Source organism: Equus caballus, chromosome 7, assembly GCF_041296265.1.
Source record: "Equus caballus isolate H_3958 breed thoroughbred chromosome 7, TB-T2T, whole genome shotgun sequence".
In the NCBI taxonomy this organism is placed as follows: Eukaryota; Metazoa; Chordata; class Mammalia; order Perissodactyla; family Equidae; genus Equus; species Equus caballus.
The window spans coordinates 97,019,520-97,040,556 of NC_091690.1; the positions used below are offsets into that span (position 1 = coordinate 97,019,520).

General features: G+C 37.5%; 1 protein-coding gene across 12 annotated transcripts in view; it reads left to right on the plus strand.

The window, feature by feature from the left end:
• Positions 1 to 21,037, plus strand: part of METTL15 (methyltransferase 15, mitochondrial 12S rRNA N4-cytidine) — a 189,471-nt gene that overhangs the window by 149,901 nt on the left and 18,533 nt on the right. For 2 of the 12 annotated variants that reach the window (XM_070273487.1, XM_070273488.1), the window contains exon 6: positions 3,714 to 5,737. The exons of the other annotated variants lie outside the window; for them this stretch is intronic. In XM_070273487.1, coding sequence (XP_070129588.1) covers positions 3,714 to 3,739 — 26 coding nt within the window. In that variant the 3' untranslated portion in view covers positions 3,740 to 5,737. Of the gene's footprint in view, positions 1 to 3,713; positions 5,738 to 21,037 lie in introns of those variants that run through there. 12 annotated transcript variants of the gene reach the window in all.

Sequence of the window (21,037 nt, forward strand, 5' to 3'; positions counted from 1 at the left end):
CTATCTTAATATTATCCATAATTTAAGGACTAAAACAATTATAAATCCACTTGGATCAAGATTTGGAGATTATATAGCAACTGTTTTATGACATAATTTATTAAGACTATATTTTACTTATGATAATAAAATATAAAGCATTGACTGCATCTTTAATTTTTTAAGCTGCATTCCTCAAGGCCCTTCCAACTTACCACTGAGATCCCTTTAGGCAAGTAAGAGCAAAATTCTTGTGGGTTATATGAGCACAAGATATTCCATGGTATATTTTCTCAAAAAGAGTTAGACTAGCTGACATTAAACTCACCCTCTGTGTTGACTCCCTTTCTCTCCTCCCACTCCATCCTCATGAACACATCTCCACCTATCCCTTCTGTCATTCTTTAACTAGCTGTGTGTGTTGTTCTCTGTCTCCCATATTGGAAAGAAGAGCAGTGAGAAGCCACTTTTTTTATTTATATGAAAATCCAGAATTTTATGGTGCTGAAAATGAGGACTCTGGGCAAGAGGGCATCCTAGAGATCATCCAGTCAAAATACCTCATCTGCTAACTGACAAAACTGAGGCTCAGGGAGTGTCAGGAGTTTCTTCAAGGTTACAACCCAGTTAATGCAATGTCAGTACTAATCTAGAATTTGGAAACTCATGAATTTGAGGAATAATTGGGAATTAAGTTAACTTTTCTGTCTCAGGATCCTGATCTGCAAACTTGGGGAAGTAACACTGTGGTATTAGATAGAAATTACATGAAGTTGTAGAAAAGAAACAATTTAAGTATTGTCAGAAAGATTATGGTGTGAAAAACATACGAGGGCTATGACAAATGATATAGTAAAAGTGAAAATATTCATATATATGTAGGTAAAACCCCATTTTAGCAAATGCCATTAAAATAAGATTGAGTTCTCTATAATGAATCCATTTTTATGGCTCAAATCAGCCTATAATCATTTAACTTTATTGATGATGATGTAATTCTTTGGAAAAGGGAAAAACAAAAAATGGATTTCTATTTTATGTTCATTTATTCAAAAAAATATTTGGGGAGAGACTGCTCCCTACCAGGCATTACACTGAGCACTGAAGGAAGAGTGGGAGGAAGCGGAGGAGCCTCTGTGTTCATGAAGCTCACAGACGAGTAAGGGACTGAGTAAAATCGTGGTGCAATAAGCGTCTGCTTGTAGTAGAAACCCTTATATTTACTGTAGTCTGAAGTTACGATTGTGTGGCTAATAGAAAAAGCTGATGCAAGTGGAGAATTGTAGAACCTGTGTTTTGCATATACATATAAATATGGACATACTTGGGTCCTAATCGCGGTTCCACAAAGTCCACTCCACATAAACCACACCCATAGCATCTCTTCAATAAGCTCTGATTTTATTTTTATTAAAATTAGGTAAGAATTCAAAGGTACTTACAAAGCAGTCTGAATAAGCATATTTTCTAAATTTTCAGTATTTTTCAGTCTTTTATAATTACCTCATCCACATCTAATTTGATTGCATTTTTTTATGTGACTCATCTTTATCAAGAGTTTCCAAAGTCTACAACTTAGTTTTCATGGAAGCAGCAGCTGCCTTTCCTTTTGCATTCATATTTCACCAGTTTCAGTAATAGTTGATCAAATTGTGTAATGGAAATAGGAAGTGCTCTGGGCTGTAAGCGTACGGCCTTTTGGTGGGAGCAGGACTCTGTAGGGTGCTAGAGAACCGAGTATTACCCTGAGATAACTTGTTTGACAGAGAAAAGGATTAATCTGTCAAATACATTAAATAGAAGTCTCTTAAGAGTATTTCATAAAGGAAATGTGGCAGCCATGGAGGGCCCAGGAAGGTCCTTGAATTAAACTTCTGTGGCTGCCATAACAAAGTACCACGCATTTGGTGGCTTAAAACAACAAAAATTTATTCTCTCACAGTTCTGGAGGCTGGAAGTCCAAAATCAAAGTGTCAGCAGGGCTCCAGGGGAGAACGCTTCCTTGACTATCACTGGTGTCTGTTGGTTGCCAGCAGTCCGTGTTCCAGGCTTGTAGATGCATCGCTAAGTCTCTGCCTCCATCACCATATGGCTTTCTCCCTGTGCATCTGTGTGTCCAAATTCCCCCTTATGATAAGTCACCAGTCATATTGGATTTAGGGCCCACCCTAGTCCAGTATGTCCTCATCTCAACTTGGTTGTATCTGACGAGACCCTATTTCCAAATAAAGTCACATTCACATGGTAGACATGAACATTGGAGGACACTATTCAACCCAGTACAGTTCCTAAGTAATATCTTTATTTAAAGAATATGTATTTTGGCAGGCTATAGTATGCAGTGACTGTATTTGAATGTCTTTTCTGGTTCTAGTAAATTCATACTAAATATATTCAAAGTTATCAAGCACTTGGTAATATGCCACAGTTCACGACACATAGTAAAACCCATATATTGATGGAAATATAAATCATTTCCTTTGCATTCAAAAGGCTAATAATCCATCAGAACAAGGAAGACCACCACACTAGTAATCACAATATGCTTAGTAGCATTATGCAGTAACTGAAGTGATTAGCTGTAATTTGTAAAACCTAAAGCCTGGTGCCTCCTGCCACGGCAAATAACTGCAGCTCCATGCCTCCTCCGTGTGATGGGTGCTCCAGAGGACAGGGTTGAGGTGCAAGTTGGAGCAAAACACTTACAACTCCCATGAATTACCTTGAAAATTCCAAAAATAACCTGTAGAACTGTTCATACGCACTATTCAGAACTGCTAGCCAGAGATTTTAATGTAAACAACGTTATACAGTATTATATCAGTGTTTCCTCCAAACATAATTTATAAATAACAGATCACATTTTAAGCATGATTTCTATTCCAATACAGTAATAGCTGAAGAATTAGATTCCTGACATCTAAGAACTGAAAATGGCCTGAGCGACTCATTTAACCCAGAACTAGACTCTTCATCACATCTAATAAATGGTCATCTAGCTTTAGCCTTTTCATCGCCATCTCTCTTCTCCCCACTGTATTTCAGTGAAGAGGAGCACATTTCAGCCTGAAATTGCCAGTTCCATAAAAACAGGCTTCAAGTCTTTAGAAAGGATAGATTCCCTAGAATAAGGTCCAAATTCCTTAACATGGTTTGCAAAGCTCTTTGTGAACTGGCTCCTACCTGCCTTTTCATTTTCATCTCTCTTGCTCCCCATAATCTCTTTTGCAGCCGTACTGAAGTTGTCATAGTCTTCCAAGCACAGCATAGTCACTCCCCCTTGCAGGCCCTGGCTATTCACGTCAACATCGAAGTGCCCTCCTCTCCCCTTTCCTGTGACTGCTGCCAGCTCATCCTCCTGAGCTTGGTTGGAGTGTCGCTTTCCAGTGCTACACAGTTAGTTGAGAAGCTCTCCCACATGCTCCTGCTGCACGGTGTTCCCTGCCTTAGCGCTCACGCCGCTCTTAGTGCTTGCTTCCTGTTCAACTGTCCCCTAAACCTGCACTGTCCAGCACAGTTGACACTAGCCACGTGTCAACTGGAGCTCTTGAAATGTGGGTGTTCCAAATCAAGATGCGCCATGTATGCACACCAGGTTTTGAGACTTAGTTTGAAAAAAGAATTTATCTCAAAAATGTGTCTGTTCATTATATGATGAAATGGTGATATTTTATATACTATTGGGTTAAATACAGTATTAAAATTAACTATACCTGTCTCTTTGTACTTTTTAGATGGGGCTATAGAAAATTGTAAGTAATCGTCTTTACATTGAACAGCACTGCTCCAGGTGAAAGCCAGCATGGGCACCGCGGTGGCTAGTCCTTGTCACTGAGTACCTCTGAGTACCACTGAGGGCCTCCAGGGCGTAGCATAGTGTTGGCCCTTGGGAAACATTTGGTGAAGACTTTCTCAAGGTTGATGTGAGCAATAAAATGCACATAGATCAGGAAGGTTTAGCTTTTTTCGTTTGTGTTCAGTGAAATGACATCAATGTTGGTAGAAAATTGATGTTCAGTCTCATAGGTCATAAACAGTTAGACAACACCAATATTGTCTAACAGCATTAACACTAAAGTACAGGTGAATTAGAAAAAACATACTGCCCTCCCAGTACTTTAGTTTATTCATCTTTAAGTTGAAATGATAACTATGGAGAATATGGATTCTTCAGGGATGCTATGAAGAAAAATAGCACTCTGATAAAATATTTTTATTGGTTAAGAATTTTTAATAATGGTAAATGATACATAGAAAAACTCTCAAGCTCTTCAGGAAAAAAAAGATTTATGCATGTAATTTAGAAAAAAATGGCTGTGGTCTAGATTTTGCAGAATTAATGTATATTTGATTTGTGTAGCCTTAAAGACAGGATTGGTTCTAGACATCCCTTTGAATAAAGAAGTCTGATTATTTTTCTCAACAGGTTGTCCATATTTTATATTAGAGCTATTCCACATTCCTTTGCTCTTCCCATTCTCTGGATACATCAAGGAAAATCACCATTTAATTTTAATTATTAAATTAAATATAGTTAAATGAAAAAATCATAGTTCAAATTCTGTTTCTGCAACTTGCTTTCTGTGTAAACTTGAACAGTTCTGGACCTCATCTTTCTCATCTTGAAATGGAGGTGGATAATATTTATGATGATGAACATTGTTATATTTAACCCTACTGATTATGATTTGCTTAAATGAATACTGAAATTCACTTGCAGTTTCCAGGCTCATGCCAAAGTCAAAGTATGCCAGTCACTTTTCAGATCATTGGGATTTAGATTCAATTTCACAAAGTAGATAATCAATCCAGGAATAATCAAAAAGTGACAGATGGCTCATCATATCAATTCTTGAATGGGCAAAGGAGAGGGGGAAGCTTCTTAGATATGTTTAATTCTTGTTGATTAAATGTGTAGACTTATTATTCCCTGACTGAAACTTTTATGTAATCTTTATTCTGACTCATGAACTAGATACATGGCCAGAGCTTAATGAATGCTTGTTGAACAAATAAATCAATAAAAAGATGTGTACATTTCCAGCCAAAGTAAAATGAAAATTCAGGGAAAAAAGTATAAGTCGTTAGATGTTACTGAGAATCAACTGTACTCTGCCCTTCACATTGAAGAGGGCAGGGGGCCTAAGCATCCAAGAGCTCAGCATAAATTAAAGCAGCCTGAGGAGTGAGACTCCCCAGGAAAATGGAATCAAAAATCCTCAAGTTCTGTTTCTGGTTCTGCCATTTATTTGCTCTGTGAACTTGAGTAAGTCACTTATCTTCTCTGATCCTTATTTCCTCATCTGGAAAACAGAAATAACTGATTCTTGCTATGACCAATAAGTGAGATTATGGGAAAGTTCTCTGTGAATTTTAAAGTGCAGATACACTTGTAAGCATTTTGTTCTCCCCTCTTTCCAGACCTGGGTTGCTCCACGGAGCACTCAAGTGTACCAGTCAGGGCCCTGTTGTGGTCTTCTACCCAGGAATGCCTGTCCACAGCCAGACAGCGTGATCGTTCATAGGCTCATGGCTTCATTCCAAGCCTTTCCTCCTTTAGCGGTTTGTGACTTTTAGAAACGAGAATGGTCATCTTTTTCTGCATTGGTACCTGTAAAGTGTATCTTGACACGGTAGCAATGATGGCTCATCCCTTGACTTGTATCTGAAATCGCTATTTTTATCCAGCAGAGTTTTATTAATCCAGAGAGAAACTTTCAAAATAAAAAATAAATAAAATAAAACATTCATTAAGAAATAGTCATTGCCATAAAATTTTAGTGGAACATAAACTTTTTCCAGACAGAGTTAATCAGGCTAGTTTGCCATCCCTTTATTGTTTTAATAACTACGTGTTGCTTCCTCCATCTTCCCCAAAAAGCACTCTTTATAGTAACATGCCATGATTAAGAAATAAATGAAGATGTCAGAGAGTTTGATTATCGCTCTCATGGAAAATGGTTTGGTCAAACCTACGGTTAGATTTGGATGGCTTGCCAGTGAATCATAGTTGTCATTGTCACTGCCTATGATAATGCACTTATTCTTCTGTCATTTTAATTCTCTTGAGTTCAGTCTGTTGTACACTGTGTGTATTAGTATGGTAACTTCATGCCAACTAAATTATCAAATGACATTTCATAAGTAAACTTCTTATTTTAATAATCTTTCCAAGAGACTTTTTGTACAAGAAGTCCAACTCAGAAGAGAATGAAATGTGAAGAAAAAAACAGAAGGAAAAACCTGAAAATCTTCTTTCCCCCTAAAAAACCTGGCTGTTCTCAGTTTGGAGTACCAAGTGAGGAGCAAAGAATGCTCCAATCCCAAGTGACTGTGGCCCAACCCTAATTTAATAATAATAACATAATAATAATAAATAATGTTGGCTAACACATTGAGCAAATACTAGGCACTCTCCTAAATTGTTTTCATGTATTAACTGACTTAATCCTCACAACAACCCATGAGGCAGGTGCTACTTTTATCCCCATTTTACAGAAGAGGAAATTGAAGCACAAAGAGGCTAGATGATGTCTCTCTTGTCAAGTGAAGCTGGAGCTAGAAGTTAGTAAACTCCCTCTAGACCCTGTGCTCTTATTTACAACACTATTCCAGATCCCGTTCTAAGAAGTGATTGAGGTACAGCATCATCTGTTGCTGGAGAATGCAGACAGCTCAGTCTTCCAGGATCTCATGTACTCACATGGGAGATGGTTGTATAAGCACTTACTCAGTTATTCTGTGATACATGCCATATATAACAGAGTCATGAACAAAACGCAGTAGAAACCCAGAGAAGGGAGCGGGTGATTTCAATGTGGTGAGAGGATTTGAGTTATTAAAGAGAGAGATTGGGTGGAAGTTGCAGACATGGAGACCTTTGAGTTGGGCCTTTTAGGCAGCGAAGTGATGGCTATTTATAGAAACGTGCTTGACACTCAATAGAAAGTCATTAATTGCAGAAATGAAAAGATGAATGAACAAATAAACCAAGAAGCAAGTAAGATTTGAGAGGTTGAGGGGAGAACACAGGCAATCTGGGTCTGATCCCAAGACCCAGTGCAGTTCCAGATCCCTGGAAGTCCCCTCTTATCTTGGGAATATCTCCCCTATTATCTTCCCCTCCATCCTAAATGTGACCTTGAGTTGAGTCAAATTCTTAGAACAGGAATTCAGCATAATCAAGTGTTCCAGGTCTTCCTGACTGTGGCTGAATTTCCAACTGCTTCTATGGAACCAGAGAAGGGAAATGCATCCCTTTACCCCATTACTCCATGTCTTATTATTTTATATTCTGTGTACTTCTGCAAGTGAAAATCAAAGTGATCTGCTGGCATTGTATGTTCGGGACATTAGCAGTTTTCACATTGGTATTAGTTTTGTAAAGATACCTATAAAATAGCCTGGCCACTTAGTCCTTCTCTTTATTGATTAATAAAAGAAGAAGGATTATTCGTTCCTGTAACTAGTTATTCAGAAGTTTTAAGAATTTGGTGGGAGATATTTACAAGAGCTCTCCATTTGAGAATCAAGATCCAGCAGTCTTATATATTAATTATACTGCCATCTTGTTTTTGAAATTGACGTGATTCAGACTTGTCTAGGTGGTAGGTCCAATAACATGTCTTTACTTCACCCAAAAAGCATCATTCCTAAAAATAGTAGTTTCAGACATCATCTGTTGGATGTTGGGAATGTTCTTTGAAGAAAAGCATCTGCTTTCATTCTCAAAGCTTAAAATGTTCAAATCATCTCAAAAGAATGTCAAAAAAAGAGAACCCCAAGTGTCAATAGGTTGACAAAGATCAAAGGTTATATTTCTAGGGAGGGAGGATGGAGAATAGTGAATGAAAGAGTAGTTTTGATGTCCAAACTTTTATAATAACTAAAAATTAAGAATAATACTTCCAATTTATTTTCAGTCATATCTTATGCTTTGTGCTGAAGTTGAGAAAATATGGAATATCTGGAAAAGATATTCCTCAGAATTTTTAAAAATAGGAAACTATATTAACTTTGCATATGTTTTTATCTTTTCCTTATCTCTTTTTTTGTCAAGAATATTAGCAGTTTTGCCATTTCCCAAACACTTGAATTTATTTTATCCCTTTAACCTTTATGTGACTACATATTGCCTCACATATTTTTTTTTTTTTAAAGATTTTATTTTTTTCCTTTTTCTCCCCAAAGCCCCCCAGTACATAGTTGTATGTTCTTCATTGTGGGTCCTTCTAGTTGTGGCATGTGGGACGCTGCCTCAGCGTGGTTTGATTAGCAGTGCCATGTCCGTGCCCAGGATTCGAACTGACGAAACACTGGGCCGCCTGCAGCGGAGCGCGCGAACTTAACCACTCGGCCACGGGGCCAGCCCCTGCCTCACATATTTTTAATCACTTGGAATCGCTTCTACCATATTATAAACTGGAGAACAGATAATCTCCCCTTGTATTTGCATAGAGCACACAGGAAGCAATAGGAAGTATATGCTTACATCTTTCATTCTCCTAATGTATAATTATTCATTTAATGACTTTCTTATTCACTGAACTATTAATTCTATAAGAACGAGGATTAGACATATCTTCCTCATTGCTCCCTTCTTAGGACCTGATACAGTATTTGGCTGATGATAGATATTCCACTAATATTTCTTGAATAAAATATAAATGAATGTCCATTTCTTTGGCGTTCTTGTGGTGTTTAGAAAATGGATGAGACTACAGACAACTAATAGAGATAGTCTTATAACTGATTTCTTTGGCATATAGTCACCTTCTATTGTTAGGTAGGCTCAGACCTACAATAATAAGTGTTAACACTTGTACTATCTTTCCTGTTTTCTAAAGGGTAAATCAGGTTCAATATGTCATTCAGTACTGGGTCAGTCTTTTCTATTTTCAGCTTCCTCGTGAAGAAAGCAGGGAATTGGATCTAACGTTGTGATGAGACACCTATTTCATATACACATTACACATTCAGTTAATCATCAAGTATTTATTATGATGAGCCCACTCTGTGCCAGGCACCAATGAAGGCATATAGAAGATTTACACAAAGCTTTTATCTTCTAAGAATTAACAAAAAAGTGATCTTTCCTGCTTAGATAGCAGTCTTCACAGTTAGTGCTTGTTTGGATATATAAACTTGTTTACTTTTTTTTTCCTTAGCTTACAATTTTCCTTTCTGGGATCAGTTTCCTTCTTACCCAAGCACATATTTTGAGATATTTCAGTTAAGATCTATGAGTGATCCATTCTTATACTTTATTTAAATGTGTCTTTATTTTACCCTCACTTTTGAATGATAATTTAGTTGGGTATAGCGTCAACAGACTTATTATTATTTTCACTCAGTACTTTAAAGGTATTATTCTGTTGTCTCTTGATATCCATTATGGTTGATGAAAAGTCTAATTGTCATTATTTTATAGTTGTTCCTTTTCTTTCTCTTTAGATTTTCTTTCTCTTAAGATTTTCCTGTCATTGATGTCTAATTGTTAATGTGTTTGGTTGTGACTCTACTTTTATTGGTCATTAATGAAACAGAATGAACTTTTTTTTTTTTTTTTGCTTAGGAGGATTTGCTCTAGGCTAACGTCCATGCCAATCTTCCCCTATTTTTTAGTATATGGGATGCCAGCACAGCATGGCTGCTAACAGAGCAGTGTAGGTCCGCACCTGGAAACCAAACGCAGGCCACTGAAGTATAGCATGCTGAAGTTAATCACTAGGCCACTGGAGTTGACCCTACAATGAAATTCTTTAATATTTCTTCCTTCCTGGAAATATCAGACATTATTTCTCCCATATGTATTTTCTCCAATTCTCTCGACTCCTGTGCCACAGTTATTCAACCTGTCTCTCATATTTCCCATGTCTTTGTCTCCTGCATTACAGTTGAGGTAAGATCTTTTCTGGTTCACTAGGTCTCTCTTAAGATGTATCTAACCTGTGTAACCCAGTTGATTAATTTTTAAATTCAGTAGTCCTTCCTCAAAGTTCTATAAATACTCTTGTTCTTATTCTTTCATTATAGCATCTATTGATTATTTTAAATCTTAATTTATTTTAAATATAGTAAATGTAGTTATTTCATATTTATGCTCATTTGCTCTGTTGTCTCCAGTTCTTTCTATTTGTTCCATCTCCTGATTTTGTACACACACCCGCACACACACATGCATACATGTATATAGTGAGCACCTCTTCAATGGGTTTTACACACACACACACATCCCTTTTGGGAGCCCTGCATGTAGTTTAATGCTTCTTTTTCCTTTCTTCCCTTCTTCTTTCCTAAATAATCACTTACCAGCCACACAAATAGTATCATGTTAGACTCTTTTAGGTTGCATATGTCAAAGACACATTTAGGCAAACTTAAGTAATAGAGGGTTATTATAAGCTATACATGATAATAAGAAGGAATTATTATAAGGCTGTTCTTGTTAATAAGAAAGACAGTTATCTAAGCTGCATACCCAGCTCTCTGAGAGACTGGAAGACAATTCAAGGGTTGTTCAAGATACTGCATAATTTTGCAACTAGACTATCATGTTGTCACCTCAACAGGAAACATCTTTGGCTCTGTGCTCTAGCAATTATCATTATTTTGGTTTGGCCCCTCTCTAACTCTAGCTTCTATGATTAACTTTTTTCTAGGGTTACTAGTTTCTGCTTACTCAGATTTTATATCTGTTGTTTTTACTGTCTATGGATTCTACTTATATACTTTTACTGTGTGTTTTAGTTTCTCCTTCTTTGCCAATTGCTTCTGTTTCTCACCCTCCTTTCTCACCACCTTCCCCCGCCCCCATCACTCTCTCTGCCTGAGATTCAAGTTCCCTAAGATGAAGGATCTAATTTCTGCTGTAATTGTCCTTAGCTTTCCCCTGTTTGGCAGTTTTATAGTTGCTAATTTAAAATGGCTGCCACTGGATCATGGGGATGACAGATTTACGTGGTAATAGCATGTTGACCAAAGATTAAGCAACTGCCAAGGATGGTTCCACTCATGTAATCAACCCCTCCTCAGAGTTGTAATTATTTAAATAAGGCTTAAAAGAGGAAGTAGTTCTTGAAATTGTCCATAACTGGTGGTAAGTTTTTTTGTCTTTAAAATAATTCATCTACCTTATGTAAATAAATAACCCTTTAACTCATGTCTTTGTTAGTTGAGACTTTTTAAAGACTCTTTTTCTTAGTTGAGAGAGTTGTTGTATAACTTTTTTATAAACAGTTCTTTTAATAAGCATGATAAAATTTATGGTTTCCCAAAGTCTCCAGTGGCAATGAAACCACTCCTCTGTCTAGGACAAGTGACCTTATGTTGAGATCCTCTCCTCTCACCCGCACCAAATAGAAAGCTACACTAAAACTTCTTCTCTTCTCTCTATAATGTCACCCTTAGCAGGTTCATCTGATCGATAGACAGACAGACATGGCTCCTGCTCAGACCACATTTCCAAGCTCTCTTCCTCCATTTCCAGGGGCTTGCAGTGTATCTCCACCTGAATTTTTTGTCAACACTCCAATCTCAAAATGGATAATGCGGCAAATTCGTTACCTTCTCCACCAAAATCATCTCTTCTTCCTGGGTTTGTTGTACTTATAGTTCTACCTCACTTCCACTCAGTTGCTACCAGCCAACTGGCAACGTGCAAATCTGGCTTTTGACTCACATTGCCACTGATGTCTAACAAACCTCTTCTTTAGACTGTCCTCGGTCCCCAGCTAACTAGATTTCTTACGTGTTCTATACCTGCCTATGACTAGCCCTGGTCCTGACCAGCTTCTACTTCATCTTTTACCACTCAGTGCCCAATCCAGTTACTTTTCATCTTTACCTTATTAACACAGGTATCTTTCACTTCGCATCTTTAACTTTTCCCATGGAATATTGTTCTCGTCCATTTCCTTGGGAATCTTGCAGCACCATCGCCCCCCAACCCAAGGTCCAGATTTTTGTCCCCACTCCCTGGCCCAGTTCAATTTCTCTGAGTCTTAATTCCTATTCTACCACTAATTGACTGCTATTCAAGACAAGTCACTTTTTCTCTCTAGTCCTAGTTTTATTTTCTCGTAAAGGGAAGGTGTATTAGACCGCCCCATCGCTAATGTTTCATGAAACTACAGCAGGCATTTTCCTACTCTCTGGCATGGAAACTTCAGATATCTTGAATCATTTCTTTCTGAGCCCCCACCCACAGTTTTCTGTTTGACCAGTTATTAAATTCTGTGCTGACTGTGGCTCTCAATTCAGTCCTCTCTTTTCCACACCTACCACTACCACTATTAATCTCTTGGTTAGATGATTCCAGTAGCCTCTTTGGAGGTCTACCTGCTTCCACTCTCCCCACTCAAGTCCAAGTCCATCTGTTAACATATTTAGGAGGTCTGCCCCGTCTGGTCCCTCTTGCCTTGGAGTTGCACAGACCCCTCCAACTCCTGATATCTGAGAAAGAAAGGCAGCCATGTTTATGCCAGGTTGCCCAGGAGCAACTGATTGGATCATGTAAATTAGATACTTCTCTCAAAAATTTCAACCACAAAACCGGAAAACTATAATTTTATGGTATTTGGAAAGTAGAATTGGGACCATATGTGCCTCTCTGTCGATCCAGAGCAAGGTAAAAGTCATAGGAGAACTGGGAACCAAGAGCAAAGTGAAGGAAATTAGTTTCCAGGAAGAATAGACATCCAGAAAGTGAAGATGTTCAGAGCGATACGCACATACACACACTCCCATGACTGCACGCACAAACACAGGCATGGAAAGAGTGCTTGTCTAATAGCTTCCCAATCCCTTAAGGTGCTGTGGTATTTTCTGTAGTTGGCTTCTTGTGATTCCTATATTTCCTGTTAATAATCTTTTTATCTTAAGTTAATTTGAGTGGGCTTTGCTCCCTTCCTTAATGTCCGCCAAGCCCTTAAGATATCACAGCTGTAGTAATCACGTCTTAACTTGTTCGGAAGCCTTCAGTGGCTCTCCATTGCTGATTCACTCGATCCCAGGCTCCTAAGGTTGATATATTTGGGTCCATTCTCTGGCCAGAGCCATTGTTTTCACACTCTTGCTCATCACCGTCTTATTTTCTTGCCAACTGTCCTATCCTTTTCCTACAAGCATATCTTATACTTTCCTTGCTTACGTCTTTGATTGTGCTATATCTTCTACCTAGAAAATAAAAACTCTCCTTCCCTCCCCACTAGTTGAAAACATCTACCCCTTATTAAGGCCCAGCTTAAATGCCACTTTATATTTTTCGGGATTCCATCCCTGGCCTCCCGAGTTGGTGCGGTCCTTGGTTTGGACAACCGTAATTCCGTCCCTGACCCCCCCCAGTTGGTGCGGTCTCTGCTTTAGACAACCACAGAAGTTTGTGCATCTTCTCTTTTCCTCACGCACAGTGACAAGGCAGGAGGAGTGCAGACTCAGTTATACAAAGCTGCATTCACATCCTGGTTTTGCTCCTTCATGGTTGGGTGACTTTGGCAAGTTATTTAATCTTTCCATGCCTCAGTGGGAGAAACAGGCAATAAACAAATAATCATTCAAATAAAAAGATAATTATACATTGTGTAAGTGTCATGAAGAAAACATACAAGGTAAATGAGAGAGTATAGTGGGGATACCTAGACTGGCTGGGGGTATTAGGGAGGCCTACCTGAAGAAGTCGCCTTTAAGCAAAGACTAAATGAATACGTGGGCAAGTGACAAGTCTAGAAGAATTTTCAAGACAAAGAAACTAAGCATAACCAAAGGCACTGTGGCCCTCTGTATCTTATTTCATCACTAATATGTTCTCTTCTTCTCATCTCTTAGCTACTGCTTCACTCATTCTCACTTTTTAAAAAAAACTTCAAGTTTCATGCCACATTTTGTGTTCTATTAGTAAGTTTAATTCTCATTGCCCTATTTCTATCATGTGACATTGTATAGCATAATCTTGATAATTACCAGTATCAATTTAGTGTATCTGTTAAGCTATACCACTCTGGTAGTCGACTAACCTTTCCTGCTGAAACGTTAAAATATGAATAAACCAGGAACAAGCACTGCAGCGCTGCTTTTCTGGTTCTTTCCTTTTGATGACTTCTCTTTTTCTCCTTTCCTTGCCTTTCATTAAATTTTTTTAAAAGACATACATATCTGAAGAATATAGACGTATGTGTATATATATCTTTTAAAAATTTATATATGATGTATATTATAAATATATATCGCTATTATATGTTCCTAAGAAGTCTAAACTCTAGTGGGATATTGGACATCTAAGCAAATAATTCTACAGTGAGGCGGAATATTTTGCCACTCCCTTTATCTTGTCACTTACCCACCGCCCTCTTCCCCCTGACTTCTGTGACCGCAGTCTCCTTTTCCTCTCCCTCCCTCCCCTCTCACTGTACTTTTTCTGTACTAATTCCTCTTCCTCTGCTGGTGCCTTAAATGTTGTTGTTTTCAGGGAGTTCAATTTTAGTTCTTTTCTCACTACACACATGATGCTGAGTGTCTACATCCATTTACACAGATCTGACATCATCTGTTTGCCCATCTGCAGCTCAGATCTTTCTTCTGAACTCTAGACCAGCATTTGCCATACGTTCTGAACATATAAATCTGTTTATCCCACAAGGGTATGATGTTCAGTGTTCCGAATCTCACTTTGCTTAACACCACTGACACTGGCTCTTTTTCTGTTTCCAGTGCACCTAACCACATTTACCTGAAAGCCCAAATCGAAACCTGCAAATCAACCTTGAGCTGAAGTGAAAAGGTGCATCACTAAGACTTTTCACTTCTGCCTCTTAAATGTCTCTTAAATCCTTTTGTTTTTTTCTGGGTTTCCACTGTCACTGCCTTATCATCTTTGCAGAATTATTACCTTAGTCTTCTAACTGGACTCTATACCTTCTGTCTCTCCCAATTTCCTCCAGCCCAAATTCTGCTATAGTTACATTTATGAAGTATACTTACAGAGTTATATTTATAACATACAAATGTCATAATATCACACTGCTTTTTAAAATTATTAATAGGTTCCTTCTCATCTAGAGGACAGAGTCTCAGCTCCTTAACATGAAAATCAAGGCCCTTCCTGATCTGGCTTCTGCATGCTTGTTCACCTGATTGCTCTACTGCCCTTCATCCCAATAGCACTCCACGTCTACAGCAAAGTGCTCACCATTCAGGTTCGCAGAACTCACTTCCTGCTTCCTCACTTCCATCCTTTTGTATATGATCTTCCTCTGCAGACTATGTCCTTCCTCACTTCTCCCTTGGCTCCTCCCCCCCAAAAATCCTTTCCCCCCCAAATCCCTCCTCTTCTTTCAAGACTAGGCTTATATGTCATTATTTTGGATCCTTCTTGAACTTTCCTTTTTATCATCCTCCTAAGTTGCTCACTTTTTCAACGTGTTCATATATCTAATGAGCATTTACTTCATTACACTTTGTCTCCCTTATAAACTTTGTGAGCTCTTCAAGGATGGAATGTGGTCACTCTAAATAACCTGAATAGCCTCAGCACCCATCTCTTAGGGAATGTGTTAAAGGGGCAAACAGACTGGATTAGAGAAAGCAGGAACTATTGAGTCAGGTAGATTTGGTCTGGCTCTGTCATTTACGAGCTTTGTAAACTTGAGTGTTTATTACCTTCTCTGAATCTCTGTTTCTTCATCTACAAAATATGGATGATAATAAGTACCTCATGGAATTCTAGATAACTAAATCAGACAATGTACTTGGAATGCCCAATAGAGACCCATTTCTAGTAGATACCTACTTTTAACTTTTGTTAAATGAACACATAAAAAAGAGTGAGTGAGTGGGTAATTGAGTGAGTGAATGCGTTTGAGTGACTAGAATAAATGCTAAAAGAAATGTTTATAATGGATTCACCAGGAAAGACTTCCTGAACTAGCAGCAGCTTTCTTGCTCTTTGAAGGGCCAGTTGAGACATCAGCAGGCAGAGACGTAGGGGACTGGGAGGGACAGGGGACTGGGAACCTGGAGCTTGAGCATCAGTTTGAGAACCGTCTAAGACTAGGGGAAGCATCCCTTTCTTGTTGAAAACATTATTTCCTGATGTTACTTTACCCTTCTTCGCTTTTTTCTTTATCACATTAAAGAACTCTAAGGATGGGCTGGCTGCCAACACATTCAAGGTGCATCAGCATCTCATTAGCCAGGTAACAAGTTAGCTCTCACACAAGAAGCTCTAGGCTTGGGTTTTGAGAAGAGGATGTGGGTTGTTGTTAATAATAATATAAATTATTGTTGAATGGAGATTTCTGTTCCTAATTATTATTATTCAATGAACTGTTATAGAGACAGCATACATTACAATGACGTTGAAGGTACTATAGTTTCTTCCTTAAAAAAAAAGTTAACATTTGTGCCAAGCCCATTGGAAAGCATTAGTCTAAAGTCCTCTGTGCTTTGGGACCTGTGTCAGAAATTGAAGCTGAGGGTCAGCTGTGATGGTCTAGTGGTTAAAGTTCCACACTCTTGGCCTTGGCAGCCTGGGTTCATTTCCTGGTGTCAGAACCACACCACCCATCTGTCAGTTGCCATGCTGTGGCGGTGGCTCACATAGAAGAATTAGAAGGACTTGCAATTAGGATATAGGACCATGCACTGGGGCTTTGGGAAGGAAAAAAAAGAAAGAGGAAGATTGGCAACAGATGTTAGCTCAGGGCAAATCCTTCACTGGGAAAAAAAAAAAGAAATTGAAGCTGAGAATGATAGTCTAGCAGGAAGGATTTATAAATCATTGACTTCATCTCTATAGTCTTTCAATGGACAGTGAACGTTGCCAATAGACTCCAACAATCAAGCCATATGCTGTGTTGCTGTATTGCTTCCCCGTTTTTCTTTACTAGTCTTTTTTTTTAAATTTATTTTATTGAGGTCATATTGGTTCATAATGTTGTATAATTTCAGGTGTACATTATTATATATCAGTTTATCTATAGACTTCATTGTGCTGACCACCAACAGAGTAGTTTTTATCTATCACCATATACAAGTGCCCCTTTACTCCTTTTGCCCACCACCCCCTTCCCTTCCCCTCTGATAACAACTAATCTGTTTCCTTTATCCATGTGTTTGTTTATTTTCTGCATATGAGTGAAGTCATACACCAGAAACCTATTGGAAACAATCGACAACTACAGCAAAGTTGCAGGGTACAAAATCAACTTACAAAAATCAATTACATTTCTATAAACTAATAACAAACTAGCAGAAACAGAAGTGAAGAATATAATCCCATTTACATTTGCAACAAAAAGAATAAAATATCTAGAAATAAATTTAACCAAGAAAGTGAAAGACCTATACCCTGAAAACTGTAAGACATTATTGAAAGAAATTGAAGAAGACGTAAAGAAATGGAAAGATTCCATGCTCGTGGGTTGGAAGAATAAACATAGTTAAAATGTCCATATTACCTAAAGCAATCTACAGATTCAATGCTATCCCAATCGGAATCCCAATAACATTCTTCATGGAAATAGAACAAAGAATCCTAAAATTTATATGGAACAAGAAAACACCCCAAATAGCCAAAGCAATGAGAAAAAAGAACAAAGCTGAAGGCATCACTATCCCTGACTTCAAAATATGCTACAGAGCTGTAGTAATCAAAACAGCATGGAAATGGCACAAAAACAGACCAGTGGAACAGAATTGAAAGCCCAGAACTAAAACACACATCTATGGACAGCTAATCTTTGATAAAGGAGCCAAGAACATACAGTGGAGAAAGGAATATTTCTTCAGTAAATGGTGTTGGGAAAACTGGACAGCCACATGCAAAAGAATGAAAGTAGACCATTATCTTACACCGTACACAAAAATTATCTCAAAATGGATTAAAGACTTGAACGTAAGACCTGAAACCATAAAACTTCTAGAAGAAAATATATGCAATACGTTCTTTGACATTGATCTTTGCAGCATTTTTTCCAATACCATGTCTACTCAAACAAGGGAAACAAAAGAAAAAATAAACAAATGGGGCTACATCAGACTAAAAAGCTTCTACACAGCAAAGGAAACCATCAAGAAAACAAAAGGACAACCCACCAACGGGGAGAAAATATTTGCTAGTCATATATCAAACAAGCAGTTAATTTCCAAAATATATAAAGAACTCATACAACTCAACAACAACAAAAAACAACACAATCAAAAATTGGGCAGAGGATCTGAGCAGACATTTTTTCCAAAGAAGATATGCAGATGGCCAACAGGCACATGAAAAGATGTTCAACGTCACTAATCATTAGGGGAATGCAAATCAAAACTACACTAAGATATCACCTTTGACCCGTTAGAATGGCTATAATCACTAACACAAAAAATAACAAATGTTAGAGAGGATGTGGAGAAAAGGGAACCCTCATCCACTGCTGGTGAGAATGCAAACTGGTGCAGCCACTGTGGAAAACAGTATGGAGATTTTTCAAAAAATTAAAAACAGAAATATTATACAATCCAGCTATCCCACTACTGGGTATTTATCCAAAGAAGTGGAAATAAACAATTCAAAGAGACATGCACCCCTATGTTCATTGCAGCATTATTCCCAATAGCCAAGACGTGGAGCAACCCACGTACCTATCAACTGATGAGTGCATAAAGGAGATCTGGTATATATATATATACAATGGAATACTACTCAGCTGTAAAAAACAGACAAAATCATCCCATTCACAACATGGATGAACCTTGAGGGTATTATGTTAAGCGAAATAAGCCAGACAGAGAAAGACAAATACTAGTCTTTTTTTTAATATCTCTTCACCCTTGCTTTATTAGTCAGAGTTCATATCTCTGCACTCTAGTGTGTCCTTGAATAATGGGAATATAAATTAGTTTTGATATTATGCAAAAACTTGGATTCAAATTTCAGCTCTGCTTCTTCTTAGCTGTGTGAAGTTGGATAAGTTATGTAACCATTCTAAGCCTCTCTAAGATAGGGGTAATGGTTCCTAACTTAACAGATTGCTGGGATGACTACAAATCACATTTAAAAAACACATACCCTAGTGGTGGGCATATGATAGGCACTTGACAAAAGCTAATCATTACAAACAATTTGCCTTATCTAGTTTTTGATAGAATCTACTTCACAAATGCACATAAAAAATAATTAAAATTCATGATCTTAGAGAAATTGTGAGATAGGTTCTATTATAAAAGCATTTTAATTTATAAGTCGTGCATCATTGTTAAAGAATTCAAGTGAAAACTTTAAAAACCTATAAGAACACTCTACCACCATAACATAAATGTTATGATTTTTCATATTCACTTTATCTCTTTATCTTTATTTAAGCTATGATTTTTTAGTTGAAATGATTGCATATAAATAATTTTAAACTTTTTCACTTAATAATTTATCATGTTACTTACTTAATTTTTATGCCAATATACTATGTATCAGTAAGAAATACCATATTTTATTTAATGTGTATTTAATTAATTAATTAAATATAATTTATTTAACCTTATTATGAGATATTTGTCTCACCTCCTGGTGGGTGCTATTATTAAAAATCTTATAATATCCTTTTTTGTGTATATTTAAGGGTGGGGGGGTACTTCCTTTCTAGGCTAAATCCCTTAAGTGAGATTAATGACAGATATATGCCTTTAGCCCTTGAAACATTGTTTTTCAAAATAGATACCCATCTTTCTAGAAACCAAAATCCTTCACTGGAAATTATCCAAAGCACTGCTCCTAGATCAATTTGGTGGGATCAAGAATGAGGAAAAATAAAAGATGGGAGGGGACAGTTCAGTATTGGATTTGGATGTGGTAGAAAATAAGAAGATATTTATAATCGACGATTTAATTAAAATCCATATGCTTTTGGAGAAATTGATCATCTCTTCCTTAATTCAGTCAGATAGTCTATTAATCTTTCAACAAGGCTGTTATAAAAAAAATGATGATAGCACAAAATCCCTGCCTTCTGGAAGGTTCCATTTCAGTGGGAGAGAGAAAAATTTTTTAAAGATCATTGTAATACCGTTGAGCAGTGTTCCCTTGCAGGGGAAGTATGCTACAGGAGGGCAAGCAGCTTTACCTTGGAGCAGTAGGATTCATTATGAGTCTGTGCTGACCTCACAAGACAAAGGGGAACATTGTTAAATACCTTTTCCTGTAACCATCGCCTATATCTGGGAAGCGTAAATTGCCCAACTTTGACAGCAGTACTGCGTGTCCTGTAGACTATTCCTAAAAGTTCAAATAAAGGATCTTATTACAGGTCTTGAATATGCTGAAACCTCCTGCTTAGACTTCTGCTTTGAGTTCACAGCATCTGGCAACTAGGCCTCAACCTCTCCTTAAAGATTCAGTATTTAATTTTAATGTTGACCACCTAAATAGGTAATAGGAACCATGATTCTGTTTGAGCTGTCCCAACTATGCTAAGCATTTTAAGACATAGGTAGTATAGAATTAGTTTTATTGAAAAATAATGTATGAAAAATATCAATTCTTTCCTTTAATTCTGAGCCATGTTTCTTATTTCATCTCAGCAGGTAATGTTCCTCGTGACCCTTTTGCTCAAGCTTATAACTTGATTTGTTTCCCTATTGTATGAGGATTTGTAAGCTTCAATCACCCATAGTGAGATCATGTTGTCATCAGACTTAACCTGGTAGGAGTTGGGGATTAGATGAGACGCAGAAGAAGTTTAAGAAGAATCTCACTGAGTAAAGCCAATTTTACCCAGAACCATTCAAGTTCACGGATTTTAATTAACAGTTTGAAATTTGTAATATTACTTGAATTTCAGATGGGTGAGAATTTAACACCGTATTATAGGAGCCCAGGCAAAAGGACACGAGTTGCGTCACAGAGACTTATTAAATGTGATGGAAATTCAACAGACGAATGCAGGCAAACAGGTGCAGGAGCTGAATTAATTTTTAAACCCTACCACTCAGGAGGAATTGCAATGCATCACATTGACAGCCACAGCACGTTGCTAATTTCATTCACAAGCTTAAAAATCTCAATACATTTGAACATGTGAAT